Below are 12,427 nucleotides of genomic sequence, written 5' to 3'. Positions count from 1 at the left end.
CAACCAGCTCAGGAGAGTGCAATTTGTAGACAACATTGTCCTTAGGTATGGACAATGGGACATAGAAATTAAGCCAGATACTCCAGCTTTTGCTCTGTGTTGATAAAGAAGAAAATGTGATTCCTGAGACTCAGGCAAAGCAGCTGGGATTTCAGGGGGACGGTGCCCTCCCCTCGTTCAAAGCAATGAAAGAGCCCTCCTGCTGAGACTAAAATTATCCTAATCACTGAAATTACCTCTACAGCTCTTATGTGTCTTACAGTCAATGCTGCAAAGACAGCCAAAATTTTTTTCTTGATATTAAAATTCAGAGATTCGGCTTTAAGAGGAATTTTGACATTTTCTCTGGCACAATTAAATCAAAAAAGAGAAATAGGACAAAGGTCATTATTTCACTGTAAGTTTTCTGCTACTTCCAATACATGGCCTTCTGTTTAAAATTGTCATACAAGAGTGTCTTTGATCCTTTCATTAGCTTGGCTGCTTAATATTTGTAGTTCATCTTATTAATTAGTCAAGGTATTTGCCAGTTATACCAAAAAAAGGTAATTTCCACTAAGCAAGTTTGCAGCACAGAAAGTGCTTTGCCAAATCATGTATTTTCTCAATTTTTAAAATGATAAGTGAGACGGAAGATGAGGTATGGAGGGCAGCTTCCTCAGAGCAGTAGAAGGAATTGGTTTGAGAATCAGCAAGTTCCTGCTCCCCACATTCACTGGTGCTGAAATGAATCTGTGATAGTCTCATGACTTGTCAGCCTAGAAACATTTACATAACTTGTTAAATAAAATCTCTCTCAATTCTTACCTGAAGTTTGCCACACAGTTTGTGGTGGGCCAGCCCAAAACAAAGGACCTGTCTGGGTCTGTGCTGCCTTCACACACTTCTTCTGTACAAAATGCTGTCCACATCTCACAGAGACGTGCTTGGCACTTCAGCTTGAAATGAGAGTGTGACCTGCAGGTGGAAATTCACAGGTGTGTCACACACATGAAAGCACAGACAGCAGATTTTCTTCCTTCAGGCACATGTGAGGTTTGCACTGGAGCTGACAGAAGAAGCACTTCTGCTTCAGTTGAAGAAAATGTTTTATTGGGTTGCATATAAAAACACACCAATTTTTCATTTAAATGGGATCAACCAGTCTCTTATTTCTGTGATAAACAGTTTACTTCTAGCATCCCTGGACATTCCCAGTCTTGGGGGAAAGCTGTCCATGTCTAGAGTTGCCCTCCAAATCTTGCTATGAGGCAAAGGTTACCACTTGTATTTGACTCTCATTTCAGTGACTTTAATGCCATTGAGGAGTTCACAATGCAGTTCTATTGCTTAGTCTCAGGGTCAAAAATGATGATGAGTTTAAGTAGTGACAACTAGGCCAGGGCAAATGAAGCAAACCTGAAGAAAAAAAGAGTAGAAAATTGCTATTTGTGTTAACTACACCACAGGTCACCACACAGCCTTCACAAACCTTCTACATGGTAGCTTTAGGAACACATCACTTGGAGAATGAGCCAAGACCTTGAGCAATCTCAAAACATTTACTCATCTACAAGGATAAGACATAATCTTCCCAATTTTTAAAAACGTAGCCCTTCCTATGTTTTATGCAACTAAACAATTGAGTAAAGGTCAAATGTACAGAATTTCACATTTTAACTTCAGCTCTTCCAGTAGATGTCTCTATATAAGTGTCCTTCCTTTGTAGGTTTAGCGAGTGCTTGTGCTATGTGAGAAACAAGTAAAAACTCCCAAAGTCAATCCAGCTCTGTAGCACTGCTAGAGCCACTCACTTCAAGCCCTGCAGAATTACCTGAGCTATGGTTCTCCTGGGCCAGCAGGGAAAGGCTGGAGGAGACACCTCCCTGAAACCAAGAGCACATCAGCTCACCACTGTGCTGCAAATGTGGATGGGGACAGTGCTGGGCACCATGGTGATTAGTGCTCTATAAATAAATATGCCAGGTGAGCAGTTTCTTAGGGCTTTGGGACACATGGACTACCTTCCCTGAGATTAGCCTTGTTTACAAGGTATTTGATTTGGGACAGACTGAACTAACACAGTCTGAAACATGAAAGCACTTGAACCTTGTGGCTTTAAAGAGGACATAGATGAACCTGGCTGGTCTGAGTTTTCCAGCTGACACTGTGCTAACAGGTGTGGTGGGATAGAGGAGCACATCCAGAGGAAGGTCAAGAAAGAACCATCAGTACTCATCAAACCTAAGTCTATGGTGTCTCCTGATCAGCTGAACATTTTACCTCTCTTTATTAAATTTTGCTACCCAATTAAAGAGAAACTTAAAGAACAGGAGCATATTTCAACATGCTTGTTAGCAAATGAGTTTATGATGCAACAAGTAAGGTCTGTCAAGAATACAAAAATAACTGTATTCTGACTGACCACTGAATTAATTGTGAAAATGTAGATTTACAAAAAAATACAGCTGTGAATTCTAATGTAGATGTTAATAAATGGATGTCTGGTCTGACTCCACCAAATCAATCTGCTGATCCTCCCTTTCTCCTCAACTTCTTTTTGCCATTACCCAGTACATTGAACACTCTACATGCTGTTTCATTTTTTAATATTTACAGTCTATAAAGCCAGATCCCTACAGTGCCAGTAGCAGGTGTCAGCAGGGTGTTGGCAGAAACACAAGGATGTTCTCCAGTCATGCTTGATGTATATTCTTCCCTGTTTGCCATGTCTAGTCACAGCTTTCAGCTACCATCAGTATTCAAGTGGCCTGGTTTCCAGAGGTGCTGAAACAGTAGCCTCCATTAACATCTAAAGAGCCTGAAGTGTAATTTTATCCCTATCTGCCATGTCCTTTATGCAATCCATGGCTTCTTAGCATTTGTGAAACATGGGTCTTCTATTTAAATGCCAAAGTATTACCTTTAGAAATGAATATATTGCTGACTAAGGAAGCAGCATGACAGAACATTTAAAAAATGGGTACAGTAACAATTTAATGAGTGTTGTATATTTTTAAGGAAGTCCCCTAGCAAATGTTACTGTGAATATCAGGCAGATTCCAAATCAACTGAAATCAACAGAAAAATCATGAAGATCAATGCTGTAGATACTGGCACACCCCAAGTTATGCCACCTCTGCAGAGTACACACAGTTCCCTTTGCTTACAATTGGATACCTTGCAACCGATAACAGATGGGAGATTAATTTCTCTCCAGATTTGCTAATCTTCTTAACTGAATTCTCTGACAAAAGCATTTATGGATCTACTGCTGCCATAATTCCATGTATGAACTCAGCCATTCATTTCTATGTCCAGCCACTTCAGGAAAATACCCTTAAAAGGCACGTATATGTATGCAGGTGTACATCACAAAGGAGAAAAAGGAAACAATTTCTCTGTGTCTCTCACACAAAAACATATGTGAGACACCTTCATCACTGAACTAACAGATCCTTGTAATATTTACTCTGCCAAATAAAGACATATGCTCTCTGTAAGAAATCTAATCAATACATAAAAAAGAGTGTAACATTTTATGTATTTGATTTTGGTTTCGTTAGAAAAACTCTTTCAATAAATTAATTTGTGACTTAACCCTGACATGAAGGTAGTGAAGGACAGGGCAGCAGAGAAGCACAGCATGTGAGTACCACTCTTATTTTTTAATAAACTAGTATAATGCATCATAGGAAACTGTAGCAGTTTGTATTTCAGATATTATTAGAAAGCAGCAAAAAAAATGAACCCACAGGCTCTTGTCCAAAGTCATACATGGACTAGTTATGGAGAGGACTCACCCCTCACAAATTCCTAAGGGAGCAATGCCAATTTGTTGCCTTTAAGCAGGAGCTCAGTCATGTACAAGCAGTTTACTCAGCAAGCTCAGAGGACAAAAGATACTTGTTCTCTTTACCAAAAACCTGTCCCCACTTGCTGTCCATCCAAAGCCTGATTGTACATGAGCTCCGTTTGTGCAGTGGCTGGTCACCTGCACCTGAGCTCCCACCCGAATGGGCCCAGCTGGACCAAAGGTACCTTAGGGGTTCATATGCCCTAAGCTGAAAAACTACTTAAGAGAGAATTATTCACAAGGAATAATTCTGAAGTTAAGTCAGATTCAACTGTATCACTAATTCTGTCCTAGTTTTACTGTTTTGACTTTGCACCAGCTATTAAAAAGTCAATGGCAGTCAACAGTCACGGCCACATAGCAAAACACACACTTGGGTTTTCCTTCTAGGAATCAGCATTGGCATTTTAGTGTGAGACAGCTTTAAAAATGCTGATTTTTAAGTAGTATTCATTAGTGACAGCTCTGATGCTTTAATTGCTGACAGGGCAGCTGTAGAGAGAACATCCCAATTAGTTCTTCAAAATACACGAAGTAAAATCACTCAAAATACTATTTTTGCCATTTCTAGCAAAGACTTGCTCCCCCACCTTTTTCACATGCAAAAGCACAAATTGTTCTCTTCCACCTTTTTTAACATTGTTTCTCTTCACCACATTAAATCACATGCTGTAGGAGCTGTTATTACTCCCTGGGGACCAGATTTTTGTGCGGTTACACCAACTAGTGCTTTCCTATGCAAATAGTCCCACTGGGACCCAGCCAAACCTGCAGTAAAGTGCAGCTCAGGGGCTGTAACACAGCTTGTGCTCAGCAGGCTGACCAGGGAAGGGGGCTTTATCCCTCCTGACCATACTCCTCTACAATTAAGGAACTAAGCTAGTGGACCATGCCCACTGAATAGCCAGTGGACAGAGAGAGAGACTCCCAAGAGCACTGCCCTCACCCATCAATGCTCTCTGAGCACAGGGGAGTTTGCCACAGTCAGGAGCTGGTTTTGCCTCAGTGCCTGTAAGAAGAACCCAGAAACGTATGCAAGTTGCAAGTATTTCACTTTACAGCTGAAATTAGGTGGGGTGAATTCCACCCTGAACCAGCAACAAACACAAATCAATACAGTAACAATGCTGTTACTGCTGGTGCTGGTAGAACACCAAGATTTCCCCTAAACATACTTATGTTCTCCGCCCACCCATAGCAGAACATGTTTTGTGTAAAATATCCTCTGTGTTGTCACACCACATCAAGTGAGGGAGTTCAGCTGGGGGGCTTATGTCTACTATGTGTGATTCAAACAGACACAGCTCGGATTTCTACAGAAAACACAGACTTCTTCTGGCTTTTCCCAGAAGCCCCTGAAACAATTGCTTAAGCAAAACGACACGTTGCAAAAGCCCAGGATTCACATTGAGACTGCCCACCCTGTGAAACCACAACACAGTGCCTAACAGAGAGTGAAGCTACATCAGGATTTTTTATTATTATTTCTCCATAACCCATAACAGCAAGTGAAAGCACCCTCTAAAACTGCCTTAAACCACAAATGCCGCATGAAGCTGGCACGCTCGACACAGCTTGTAAATGTGATTTAATTGTGAATGGTAGAGTGAATAATCAGAGCTCAACAGCAAGCCTGATTACACATGGACACTACCCAGACTGCTCAGCATGGCTTCCCCTTCCCCATGCCCCTTCCTTCTGGCACAGGACAAGCTACAGAGACAGACATCGCAGTGCTGCCTGCAATCTCTATTTTTATACAGCTGCTCATCCCTGGCGTGTATCAAAGCAGCTTCCAGGTAAGGGTTAAAACCTCTAATCCCTATACAACACAACCACTGGTGTTATCCAAACCCCAAAGGATGAAGATGACCTGTCTAAAACAAGAAGTTGAAGGTAGCACATTGGACATAGCAGAGTGCCAATGAGTCTTTTGTGACACTGCACTCCCAAAGTGGAGAAGATGACAGAAAACAAGAAATATATGAAAGAACATCTGATACTTCCATAAAATGTTGCATCTTGAAATTCCTCTATGGCTATGAGGCTTTCAAAGGTCCCTGGAGAGGTCAAAATAAAATGTTTCCTTATGATTTAGGGAAGATTTGCTACCATAAAAGCATTCTGGAAATCCATGCTATGTTCCACTGAAGAAAAGGTCTGCTCTGCAGGAGCAGTGCCTGAGGGGCCTTACTCACTTGGACTTGGCAACAACCAGAAGGTCTGTGAAGAGGAAAAGGTGTCGCTCCTGGGTTTGCAGACTCGTCTTCAGCTGCACGTGGCCGTCCAGGATGAGCACTCGGTTGTGGCATATGAAAGACTGCACAAGGGGCCATGACTCTGGGCTGATGGGGGACAAGCAGCCTTCCCTGCAAAAGGACATAAAATACACAAAATAAAGGAAAGCAAATCAGCTACTTGCCTGAGAGTGAGAACCAGGCAGTGACTTCCCATACCTGCTGACAAAAAGTAATTTATTTGACCACATTTCAGCGAAAGGTGAGAGGCACTTGCAGGATAATTCAGCAGATTCTGACACAACATCTGTTAGGGACTATCCTCACTGAACTTTTACAGCCCAAGCTGTAAAACCCATAGCATTTAGCAAAGGACAATAATATAGACACAGCCCACACCATTTGTGCTATTTGTATTTGTTTCCCTTTGTACTGAAGTCTTGGAGAAAATATTTCATCTCCTGTAGGCTCTCCAAATAGAGAGGGGACACATAATGCACGATAAACAGAGAACTACACATTCACCTTGATCAGAACAGGACTCATACTCAGGGTTAAAAGCCATTTACAGAAATTACTGAGAAACAATGACAAATATAAGGTGTTACTGAACCTTGCTAGAGACACACCACGTACTGATGCAACATGAGAAGGCTGCTCAGCCTTTCTCTCTCCCAGCACACAACCCACAAGCACTGAATAAGCTCCTGCTACAGGGTTTGGTTGTGTGGCTGGAGCACAGCTATGCTCATCTGAGGCTGCTGGGTAATCCAAACCCAAGCCTGTGGGGGAAATACTAGGCTAGAAGACACTGATCTTTTCAAAGGAGGTATTGAGTAAGTTGCAGCACAGGGTGGAGACATGATTCTCTCAAATTCTCTTGATCTAACTGTTCTACATAAAGCAGCTGAATAGTTATTGAAGCAGAAATAGATTTTCTCTAGCATGATGGTCAGTTTATTCACCCAGCCAGGATGTCCCTACTTTCTGAGCCTTGCTGTAACAAATGGCCATTTATATGGAGCTAAACAAAATGAATGTAAGGGTCTGAGAGGAGGACTCTCTTTCCCCAGGGTTCCCTGAAAGCTCGTAGCAAGCAGGCTGTCCCTTGGAAAGCCAGAGGCATGGCCTCAAGTTTTCACACTAAGCTGAGAGAACTGAACTTGGGTCTCCTATATCCCTGGTGTACCTTAAATAATGAAATTCTGGATTAAATCCAGGTACCATCAGTATCTTTACTCATGGTTTTAAAATCCGACTTTGCAATTATTTGCTTTCCCAAGAGATGCCTCCAAATGAACCATTTCCCTCTGGCAAAACAAATCAGTTCAATTTTTATCCACATATATTTACTTTTTTTTCTTGTTAAAAAACTAAGCTAACACTTGGCAGGATCAGCTTGGCAAGGGCAGGCTGAAGTCAACAATTTAGCAATTCCAGTTTATTCCTGGTCCCACTGGAATGGATGACAAACACCTAAAGACTTTACTGGGAGAAGAAATGGAGCTTATATGGTGAAAGTCACAAAACAAACGGGGAGGAAATTAAAGAAAACAAGAACAAGCACAGGAAACCTTCAAAGAAGGTCATAAACCTTGTACCAGGCTTGTTAGAGCCTGGATGACTCATGACCCTCCTCTTCTTGATACTTGTGGCTGGATTATGCAGAAAGTTATTTAGGAAATCCTGACAGCTGGGAGAGAAAGGATAAGCTCCAAGATTGGCCTACATTAGCAGGACACACTTTCACTGATTTATAAAGAGCTGGCAAGGATCCCTACCTGCTGGGAAGGGCCTTGGATTCCCCTTTATGGCTGGATGTCTTCAGTTTTTAAAAGAATTCCTCAACTTACTTTGTCTTAAACTGTGTCTTAACCTTGTCTTTCATTACCCACCCCTTCATGTAAGAGAGAAAGAAGAGGAATGACTTACACGATGAATAATGCAAACCTAAGTTATTTGGTCATTCCTACGCAGAAGGGGTGTCCAGGAGTGTGGAGGTTAAAGCAGAGGGAGGAATTTTGGTCCAGCATAACAGGGATACACACTGTGTGGCCAACAACAGGAGCCAGGGGAACAACAAGCTCCTCCCCTACCCTGCCACCCCCATGGGACTAGAAATTGCCACCTCACCAGTTCATCAATGAGAATTAGGTAACTGGACTCCAATTCATTAACTCCCTAGCAGCACTTGGCACGGAAACTCAAGCAGAATTCAGGAATGCTGATAAGTCCACCTGTGTGAAAGCCATGCATGGCTTCTACCTCAAAGATTAAATCAGGAATACACTCACCTGTACTTGAACCCAGCGACAACAAATGTGAGGAAAATCCTTTTCATGTTACACTGCTGTAAGCATTCTTACAATCATAAGGTCTGGCTTGTATGTCTCCATATAGGCAATTCTGTTTGATTATTCCTATTTGTACATTTTCTACATCATGATTCATAAGCCCAGGAGCCTCTCAAATTAAACTAAGCAAAATCTTTGCCATGTTGGTACACAAATGAAGGTGTAGTAGGTTTAGTACTGCCAGAAGGGTCAAGCAAATTGAACTGTCTTTTGAGCCAGTGCCTTTCAAGCACATCTGTCAGCTGAACTCTAACAAGCAGTCTTACATACACTAATATTACATCTTACCTGATAAGCCTTATTAAAAAAAAAGTGCCAGTATTTTCTTCAAAGTGGAAAAAAAATCAAAGCCATTAATTTAGCCAGAATATTCTAACACCCCAGGAACAAGGAACATGGAGGAAATTCATGTCAGCAGTGACAAAAATGTCTTTTGGAAAGCAGGCTTTTGATCCTCTCAATTAATGTTCCTTTGTTACAAGGCATGAATGAAACCCAAGTGTTGTTACATTGAAAATGCAGATCAGCAATATCCTCAGGCATAGGGATTTATATGAGAAAAGTATTTTTGCAGTTCAGTTTCTAATGGCTCAATGGTTTTTCTGGCCATTAGATGGGTCTAATTCTGAAAAAGTGCTAAGTATGTAAATACTGATTCTTTGAAAATTCCTTTCAATAAAATTAGACAAAAGCCAGGTCAACATGATTTCTGATATAAATAAAAAATGAAAATCAGTGATCAGAGTAGGGCTCTGTCTGCCTTGTGTTTCCCTTAAAATCAGTTTATTATTAGCACAAGTAAAAACCCACACAATAACATCTTTCCATTTTGGAAGGGAAAAAAAGCTGTCATCCAGGTTTGTTAAGAAAAAACTGTGAACTGATTCCTGAAAGATGGGGTTAGATGGGGATCCTGTAGAGCCAGCAATCAACCATGTTCCATTTTGTGAGGATGCAAGGCTGACACTGATGTTTCGATGGCATTGCCATTATAAAACTCCAGTCTTAAGTGGACATTTTTTTATAAGAGTGCTATTTTGGGAGGTCTGAAATTTCCATGTGCAATTTTAACTAAGGAGAAAACTTTGTAATTGGAGGATATATACAGAGATATTCTTGAGCTCTTCAGGAAAAGACTAAAATCACTGTGCTGGATGAAATTAGTAAAAAGATAATTGAAGACTTCTCTCTGGATGTTTCCAGAACATAAATTTTTATACTTCTTATTTTTCAAATTAATCAAAATAGTCATTTTGTGCCTATTCAAAAGATGCTATGATTTAAAAGACAACTGCAAATTTGTAGGTGAAGCATATGAGGGTGAAATCTACAGTAGTCAGCCAAATACTGAAAAACACATCCTGGCTGCATTCGGTGTGAAAGCAAACATCAGAGCTCACTTCATTGATCCTGTATTACCAGAAACCACAGAAACACAAAAAGTACTTCTTTCCCCTGAAGAGCTTCCTTGGGGTTTCCAATAAAGCTGACTGGCATTACCCACAAAATGTTTATTCTTGGTGTTAATGGAGATGTCAGCTTTATTCTCTGTTTATAGTGAAAACAATGAAAGAAAATATGTTTTGAAGGAGAGCTGAACAGTCCATGCTAAGTGGCTACTAAATCCATGATCCAAATGTCATTCCAATAGGAAGCTTTCCCCTGACTTCAGCTGATGATCACTTCAGCCTATCATTGGTTTAGATTAAGCTCTAAGAGGCCTCAGGGGAACAACCTGTTCCAAGGTAGCTAAGCTGGAATAAGCTGCTGCAGGTATCTCAGATATATGACATCCTTCTCACAGACTGCTCATGCTCCACCCTAAACCTCACTCCATTGTTTTGGTTATTGCTCTCTGCCAGAACTTTCCTCCACCGATAATCTCTCTGCAGCCACAGAAGTCGACGTCCTCTTATGATGCAACACCAGTGCTCTCTGCATGACTGATACCTATTGAAATAAAATGCCATTTCCCTTTTTAACCTCTGAAGGCCTTCTCAAGATGTAGGTTAGAAATTCACCTTTTCACCAGCAGACCAGTCGAATGATAGCTGTTCAAAAGGCTGAAACCTGAACTAGCCCGGCCATGTGTGAGGCTGCATTTGGTGTGTCTAACACATTATGCAATACCTTTCCAAATTCCTCTTAAAGTGAACAACTCGGCTTACACTCATTTCACAAATATGTACTGTAGATATAAATCCTGCATGCCTCCACTGGTGCTGAAGCTCAAGTAAGGACCAGAAGTTCTTTCCAGTTTTCATACTATCAATCACAGAATGTCCTGACATGGAAGGGACCCACAAGAATCATTCAATCACAGAATAACAGAATACCCGGGGTTGGAAGGGACATTTAAAGGTTATCTAGTCCAACACCCCTGCAAACAGCAGGGACAGCTTCCTCTACATCAGGTTGCTCAGAGCCCTGACTAACCTGACATTGAATCTTTCCAGGCATGGGGTATCTTAACACCCCTTAAGGAAACCTCCTTTACAGGCCACCTTTAGGTACTGGAAGGCTGCTCTAAGGTCTCCACAGAGCTTTTCTCCAGGCTGAAGAGTTCCAATTCTGTCAGCCTTTCCTCTTAGGAGAGGTGTTCCATCCTTCTAGTAATCTTTATGGCTTTCCTCTCCTGGCTCCAATAGGTTCATGTTCTTTCTGTGCTGAGGACCCCAGAACTGGACACAGAACTCCAGGTGGGATCTCACCAGAGTGGAGTAGAGGAGGAGAATCCCCTTCCTCAACCTGCTGCCCATGCTGCTTTTGATACACCCCAGAACATGCTTGGCCCTCCTGGCTGCCACGGCACTGCTGACTCATATTCAACTTGTCATTGACCAGGACTCCCAGATCCCTTTCTCCTGGAACTTTCCAGTGTCTCACTTCCCAGTCAATCCATACATCCACAGTTGCCCCACCCCAGGTGCAGAATCCAGCGCTTGCCCACGTTACACTTCATGCAGTTGGTGACTGCCTAAATCTCTAATTTGCCTACGTCTCTCTGCAGGGCCCCTCTGCCTTCCAGGGAGGCAACGGTTCCTCCCAGTTTGGTGTCATCAGCAAAATGATGTAAGTGTACCTTCAAGTCCTGTGCCCAAGTCATTTATGAAGACAGTGAAGAGGATCTGCCTACAGGTGTAAAGCTTGCAGCTTGCGGCATAAATCTAACCTTACTTTGCCTACAGGCTAGAGAAGCCACCAAGCAGAGCATCTGCTAAACTTCCTCACTGTGTTCAGAGACATCAGACTTACTTTGTATACCTCAAAGGCCAGTTTTGCATGGCTCTAAAGAATAAGCAATTTATCCTTTAGGAATAATAAAGCCAATGAATCAACTTCAGTGTCTCTCAGTAAAGTACTTTACCATCACTGAATCACAGCTTTGGGCTAGAGCAGTGCACTGAGAGAAGCAGGAGCTACCCACATCCTTTCAAGGCTAGTGAAAACAGCAGCTATTTGAACCCTAATGCCTACAGTTCAGCCCACATTATGTATTTTTGCCAAAATGGATTACCAGTCAGGGAAAACATGTCATTTGTGACCAGCAGAGATACCCCCAAAAGCAAGCAAGATCTAGAAGTGGAGGTAAGTTCCTCCACTTTCTTAATAGAGCTTATATTGGAAATGAGGTAACAGTATTTGCACTTTTTTTCTGTGCCTCCTACTCTGACCCTTAAGCTCCTAAACAGTCCTGTGAGAAGGAACTTCAACAGGAGCTCAATAGATGGTTTCCTTGGTTTTTTGCTAATGATTCAGGACCTGCTAACTGGTGCTTGGAAGCCAAGATGGTTTACTGCTGGAAATCAGTTAACACTCAGACATGTTATCTATCCTGTGGCTAGAGGGTGTTTTGCATTCAAGATAATTAACTTACTAAGATAGTTAGAACAATTATTTAATTAACTAAAAGCAAACAGGTCCAATTTGGTGTGCAAGAGCTCACCAAATAAGGTGAGATAAGGTGGAACAAAAAACGCAACCAAATCAGTAACTCAGCA

General features: G+C 41.7%; 1 protein-coding gene across 2 annotated transcripts in view; it reads right to left on the bottom strand.

Moving 5' to 3' along the window:
• ARHGAP20 (Rho GTPase activating protein 20) overlaps nt 1-12,427 on the bottom strand; it is a 48,017-nt gene that overhangs the window by 24,471 nt on the left and 11,119 nt on the right. The window contains exons 2-3 of one of the 2 annotated variants that reach the window (XM_005431706.3): nt 6,034-6,204; nt 808-957 (exon numbers count right to left, since the gene is read on the bottom strand). In XM_005431706.3, coding sequence (XP_005431763.2) covers nt 808-957; nt 6,034-6,204 — 321 coding nt within the window. The remainder of the gene's footprint in view (nt 1-807; nt 958-6,033; nt 6,205-12,427) is intronic. The other variant, XM_031066089.1, reaches the window with a different exon arrangement.

The sequence above is a fragment of the Geospiza fortis genome, unplaced genomic scaffold (genome assembly GCF_000277835.1).
Source record: "Geospiza fortis unplaced genomic scaffold, GeoFor_1.0 scaffold16, whole genome shotgun sequence".
NCBI classification, from domain to species: Eukaryota; Metazoa; Chordata; class Aves; order Passeriformes; family Thraupidae; genus Geospiza; species Geospiza fortis.
The sequence above is the reverse complement of the archived record's forward strand: the minus strand, read 5'-3'. Positions and strand labels throughout refer to the sequence as shown.